Source organism: Coffea arabica, chromosome 2e (genome assembly GCF_036785885.1).
Source record: "Coffea arabica cultivar ET-39 chromosome 2e, Coffea Arabica ET-39 HiFi, whole genome shotgun sequence".
Taxonomy (NCBI): Eukaryota; Viridiplantae; Streptophyta; class Magnoliopsida; order Gentianales; family Rubiaceae; genus Coffea; species Coffea arabica.
Genome location: NC_092313.1, coordinates 70,017,876 through 70,024,868, shown reverse-complemented (window position 1 = coordinate 70,024,868; position 6,993 = coordinate 70,017,876). Strand labels below are relative to the sequence as shown.

General features: G+C 35.3%; 1 protein-coding gene across 1 annotated transcript; it reads right to left on the bottom strand.

The window, feature by feature from the left end:
* Positions 1 to 466: 466 nt before the first annotated feature.
* On the bottom strand, positions 467 to 5,515 carry LOC113729638 (glutamate receptor 1.2-like). Its single transcript, XM_027253900.2, has 5 exons — positions 5,242 to 5,515; positions 3,656 to 4,917; positions 3,159 to 3,462; positions 2,450 to 2,826; positions 467 to 888 (listed from the first exon to the last, which is right to left on the bottom strand). The coding sequence occupies exons 1-5, from the start codon at positions 5,513 to 5,515 to the stop codon at positions 550 to 552; spliced, it is 2,556 nt and encodes an 851-aa protein (XP_027109701.2). The 3' UTR covers positions 467 to 549.
* Positions 5,516 to 6,993: the final 1,478 nt, after the last annotated feature.

Genomic DNA, 6,993 nt, shown 5'->3' with positions numbered 1-6,993 from the left:
TTAGGAGTCTAAATAAAATTAAGGATGTAGAAAAAGATCCACTCAAATTGCATTGCCATTCCTTGCAGCTAGGAACTCCTATTATTATTGTCAATTTTCCTTCATCTACAAGTTTGACGATATTCTCTAGCTGCAACTTTTGGTACAAAATGGAAGTGTAATGTTTGAGAAGAGCGGAAACACACGAAAGAATACTGACAAGAGATAGGCTGCCAAAAGCTCGACACCATTATTTCTCTAAGTCTAAAATAATAAATAAATAAAAATTATACAGAAGCATAGAATCAAAATTTTTCTAAAGACTTAATATGGTACATGAAGTATGCTTAGAAGGTGAAATAATTGACTTACCACAACTCAATAAATTTGATGCATAATTATGCGATCCATTGGAAATTAATGTCTGTACTAAATTCGAAATATAGTGACAGTAAATAATTTATACAAAAAAAATGTGCAACGCACATACTCCTAAAGTATAATATGATATTAGGGAGAGTCTGAGTACAATGAAGGATGTGGAAATAATTGTTATGTAGCAACAACTACTCAAATTCCATTGCCATTCCTTGCAGCTAGGAAGCTTATCAACATTGCCAATTTTCCTCCATCAAGAAATTTGATGATATTCTTGAGCTGCAACTTCTTGAGTAAAATGGAAGTAAAATGTATGAGAAGAACTGAAACACATGAAATAAAACTAACAAAAAATAGGCCGCCAAAACTTTGGAGGTTCAAAATGTTAGGCGTGGGACTTGCATCATCCAGCATCAATGGTGATTGGCTCTTGAACCATTTCTTCTCCATCATCTCGAGTTTCCCTTCCTCCCTGAGTTTAACAATTGCTTGAGATATATCAGATACCAACGGCAGACCTTTTCGAAACGGCTGTTCATCAATCAAAAATTAAGGAACAAATATTTGCATCACTATGGTATCAGATTTTACAAGAATATGCAACTAACCAAAACAATTTCGAAAACATACATACAAAATTTCAAAATCCACACTTGATTTCAAAGAAGAAAAAAATTCACGCGACATTTCTGTACGTATCTCGACAATATTAGTATCTACCATACGTACCTCAATAATATCTTATTCTCATTCTTTTGTTATCTATTATATATTTGTACACATACAGACACAGACACATACATATATACATACATATATATATATATATATGTATGTATATATGTGTACATGTGAATTGATGTATTATATATACAAACATGCATAGAAGAATGTACATATATAGATTTTTCAAATAAGCGACTTCTCTCCTAAGTGGTATAGCTAATTGAAATGAATTCATGGATCAATTGCTTAACTGGATGTAACTATTTTGATATTTAGTTCTTCCCTTTAAATAACCAATCAAATGTAATATAAATATTGCTGCTCCAGAAATCAATGTAATTTTTTTTTATAATTTCTCTTTGTTCTAATTACTTTTATCGCTTCACTAAATTATTTCTCTTTAATTATGTAAATAACTTAGTTTAGTAGATGTGGAGCTATTGATAATAATACATATAGTAATTTCTCTTCGAAGCTCAACAATGAATATTCATTCCGTTTAACTTATTTTTGTAAGAAATATTTTTTTTTTTACTTTTTCGAGATACTAATGCTTCTTCTAAATGATTATAGACCTTTAGAGGTACAAACATTTGTGTGACCGTTTAAACTCGGCATAGTAATTTACAAAATCAAATTACATAATTTGGTTAAATGAAGCAAACACATAGTATCGGCAAACATTTAAATGACTATTCACAGGAAAAATATGCTATTCCGTGCAATATATACACCAATTAAAACTCAGTTAATCGGTGTAATTAATAGATTCCATCATAGTTATATTATTAGTAGTATTTGTACAGGGGACGAGAAATATTCCAAACCTAATTTATTATAATTCCATAAGAAAGTCAATGGATTTAAACCTTTATTTAGTTATCCTTTGGACTGGTACAAACCTTTACTTAATTATCCTTTGGACTTGTACAAATTACTGAGTTCCCTTTTTTAACTGTTTGGATTAACAGAGTTAGTGAGAAACTAGAAGAAGAAAAGTGCAAATACTCACAAAACCAAAACCAGCAGAGTTAGACCCTATTTGATAACCCAATTCAGAACTTAAATTTAATGGATTTAGATCTTAACATATTTAGATCGTTTGATAACAAAAAATTGAACATGTGAATTAATGAAGTGGTACTGAATTTTCTAGGTAAAACTTACTTTCAAAATTAAATGATAGCTATTCATTTATCACTGAATGTGATTTGCACTCAAATATATTGGATTTAATACTTAACAATTCAATAATTTAATAGATTCAGACTTTAGATTTCAAATTTCAGACTTCAGTTTGCAGATTTCAATTTTATCAAACGCACGCTTAATGAGAAACTCAAAGGAGGAAAGTGCTAAAACTCACAAAACCAAAACCAGCAGTCTCAGATTGAGATGCAACCATGGCATAATCAGCACCATACTTGGCTAGAAAAATCTTAATGTACGGTATTTCATCAACTATGGCATCAACCCCGCCTTTCTTGCTTCCGCGTGATAGAGCATAATCATATTGCTCAGGCGTGGCGTAATTAGGGCTAATCCCTCTTAAATTTAGATTGCCGGCGATTAATCCCCCTATAGAAGAACCATGATGGAATCCCACAGACCGCCCTGCTAATTGAATCTGTCGCACAGTCAACATAGAACTCAGAGTGGCAGTGTAGCTTGAAGTCAGTATAAGCACCACAAACAGCCAAACAACCACTGCAAACCTTGACATATTACTTGTCAACTTTTCTCCTGCAATGCCAATTGATATTGCAACATTATTCAGCCTAAACTTCAAAACACAACACTCACTGAGTTACTCGTACACTCGTGTTGTATCAGTATCAATTTCAATTGCTTGATTAACCAAAATGCTTATGCATTCTACAGGCAAAAAAATGCCAGATTGCTAGCCATGAATGTAAATGAGTCACTTTTTCAAATGGCAAAATAAGAATATAACTATTATTTTTTGTTGACTTTAGAATTGGAGTCTATCTTTTAGTCTGTTTTTGCCACTTAAAAATTTGGAACATCAAAAAAAGTGAAAACACGATTAATAATAGAACACAAAGAGTACTTACTATGAGCATATACAAGGGTTGAAAAGCCGAACCACAAGATTGTTCCCAATTGATGCGCAACTGAACCCTGAAATTCCGCATTGGTAGGATGTTCAATGGTCCAAACCACCAGTCCCGTAAGGACAAAGAAGGCAGCACTCGTAAACCATAGGTTACTTCGAAGGGGCTTCAGGAAAACCCACATGTCGTGGTTTTCACGTCTTGCTACCGTTCCAGTCCCCAAATCGGTGAAAGGCACGGTGAAATCCACGAATGCATGTCTATGTGCTAGGATCGTGATATCCCCCACAGCGCCATCGTATTCCTGAACGATTTGCAACAAACAGATACAGCAACTAATTTGCTCGCCTCACATAAAAAGAGTAGCTTGACAAAGGTTTGCAAAACTATATGTGAATTACTACTTGTTTCTTTCATATGAGATATGACACGCCCATGAAACAAATGATGCTGGGTGCACACAGTGCATATATGTTATCTATGGAGGAAAAAGTTACCTGATGATATATCTGGTCCATGAGATCACTGAAAGTTTGCCCCGGATTCTCCCAGTCTTCAAACACATATGGTACGTGATAATCCAGGGAATTTATTGCAGCAACAAAAACGTCCACGCAGTAGCCCGTGAAACTCTTGGTATTGGTTTCAGGATCGTAGTGCACTTTTGTTAATTCCGGAAATCCACTAGTGTTGACCACTGCAATCCTTAACTTTCTAGCCCCTGTTGGAGCAGTCGCAGAAACCCCTGGCCATAAAACGGCTTCCAGACCTTTTTGTGTAGTAGAAGAAGATAGGCTTCTCCCTTTGATCGAGGACGGTAGTTCTTTAATGATGCCATACTTTGGGGTCCAAAATCCAACTCTCCTCTCTCCTCTTCCTATAACATTCACTAAAAGAAAGGCTTCAGAATGTAATTTCCCATCAAGAAATTGGAATTGGCCACTTAAACCAGTGAATCTTGATCCTAGAATCTCATGTAAAAGTCTTGTTCTGCTCTCAGCATTTGCAACATGCACAACAGATTCAGTCCATACCCTTTCAGCAGAATCGGCTAGTGCCCAGACTGTGTCATATGCCCAAATGCCTAAAACATCTAACTCCCTATCTTCCATCAAATGATTTTCTGCGTACAACATCTTTCTCCATCTCAATGTGAAGCCGTGCAACTTGCTTGATAAAGGTATATAGGCCTTCATACCTAGCACTCCTTGTGATGACTCAATCACTTCATAATCCATGCAAGATAATTGGTTCATTGTATTGTCCGTTACAATCCAAGCATACCCTTCATTCATCAGCCCGAGCCTTTTTGCACTAAAGAATAGGCGAGAAGAAAGTGATGGTGGCATGTGAACAACATATATGGTTGCTTGCAGGGCTTTTAGCTTGTGAACTTCATTGTTTATTTGATCTTCAGTAGAGAGAGGAGAAATTGAAATCCTACTCGCAATATGAATATTTGCCACTTCGAGAGACTCAACCAAGTAAGGTAACACTTCTCTTCCATCATCACTGTTCTCATATATGATGATCACACTCCTCCACTTATATGATTGAATGATGGATGCGATCCCTCTGAATTGAGAAGTTTCATCTGGCTTAATTTGAACATGGTAAGGGTGTGTGCCAGAGAGGATTGAAGAAAAAGAAAGGATTGGGACTTTGGCTTTGCCAGCAAGCACGGCCAAAAATTTTGTTTCCGAGGATGTTTCAGGTCCTATGATTGCTTGCACCTTGATGTTTTCTAGAAGATCAAGAGCTGCAAGTTCATATAAACAGTAGAAGCACATCAATAGGGTCTAAATTTTTAAAGTTCTCAAATATAAGCAAAACAATGGGAAAAGAACACTTCATCTATAAGTATTTCAGCCGCCTGTTAAAAAAAAAACACTTCATACTAACTAACCATGTCCGAATACAACTAAGTATATGATTAAAACAGTTATTATTGACAATTCCGGCGCTTGATCTTACTGGCTAGCCTCCTTTTCTTTCTTTCTGTTTTATGCTTGTTATTTATTCGCAATCATTTGCATTATAGTTGGCAAATGGGTAAATCAAGAAAACTAGACACAGAACTGACCTGCTGATACAGCATGAGCGGAATCCGCCCTGGAGTCCCTAGTGTGCAGAACTATCCGCGTTTTATAGCCAAGATGGGAAGCATAAAAGTCTGAGGTTGCCATTGTAATGCATCTGTGGATAGTCTTCCCAGTTAGGGATCCCATATCCAGGATAACACCAACGTTAATCTCACTAATGTGGTCTGACTCTGAATGTATCTTTGGAGTTGGAAGGCAAAGGAATAGTGCTATAACAGATATCAGAATATTTGTGTTTTCTCTTCTGATTTCCATCCCGAGAACAGATGGCTGATATTTTGCTCTTGAAGAATTTCAGCTTTACAGGAAAATGATCATATTTTGCTCGTTTCTCGTCTTAATACTGAGTTGCTAACTCTGAGAGAAAGACATCTAACCATCACGACCGTGTGGACATTGGGCATGGAAACTCAGCAAGAAAGAACGGCGTCGACTTTGATTAAGTCTTTTTCTCGTCTTAATACTGATTAAGTCGTTTCTCGTCTTAATACTGAGTTGCTAACTCTGAGAGAAAGACATCTAACCATCACGACCGTGTAGACAATGGGCATGGAAACTCAGCAAGAAAGAACGGCGTTGACTTTGATTGACTTTGATTGAGTCTTTTTCTTTTTTCTTTTGGTTATTTCTGCTTCTATTTTGTGATTCAAGAGATATGACTAACTTGGTCACGTAACTAATCTGTGATGGTTATTTTTCCTTTTTTGTTTTTTTTTTCTGCTCCAAATCTTGTGATTCAAGAGATATGGTGAATGTTACATCTAGGGTGAAAATTCTCATAGTTTGCTGACATTGTTTGTGTTAGTTCTAAGAAATGGTTTTAAGTCAAATTTTTGCAATACTTATTAATTATACTATTAATTTTTTTTTGTTAAATGTATTAATTTTTGCAATATTATTTATTTGGCGAGCATGAATATATTAGAGATGACGCGTGATATTGGACTTGATTAATATTGGCATGCATGATAATCTTTCTTTTATTTGATATTATGATGGGATACTAGAATTGGAATTTAAAATTTGTATGATGATCATCTCTTCTGCATCCTAAATATGAGTCGTGCGTGATTATACTCAAGACACTTTGAATTATTTGTACAAGTTGTTTCGATTTACTGCCTAAGAACGAGCAACAGTTCAAGCATTGTGGTTTTTAATTTGGCGATTTTTCTGCATGTAAGAGTGATATTTTGGTATGATTCTAGAAGTTATTTTGTCAAATTCCTAGTGCTTTGGAAAATTCTGCTGTAAAGTTGTTTGACTGAAGTAAAATTCAATATCTATGAATTTAATATGTTTGTATGTTTTGTAGGGTTTGATTAATCCAACAATGCATGGAAATAATGTGGAACACAGGACAATTGGCGAAACGCAACAAAAAGAGAAGCTAGAACGAAGCAAGGAGAGTTGAAGAAAATTCAACTGACGCCCATTCCATGGTTAGTATCTTTTTTTCTTTTATATGGATTTGATTTCGATTACCACCGCGGATCATAAAATACCCTCAGAACCATGAGTCGTTTACAAGAATTCTTATAGATCATCCGTCAGTACAATCATCACATCGATAGCAGAATTCGAATGCACGATCTTTTATGAGAAAGTGATCTATTCTTGTCAACTTGTCAACTGACTCAACTTTAAAATAAAATCACACTTGTTCATTTGTGACCCAAGACCGGTTCCATCACCAAATAACCAAGACAAAGAAGCTTAGTTAAGGAAATCTT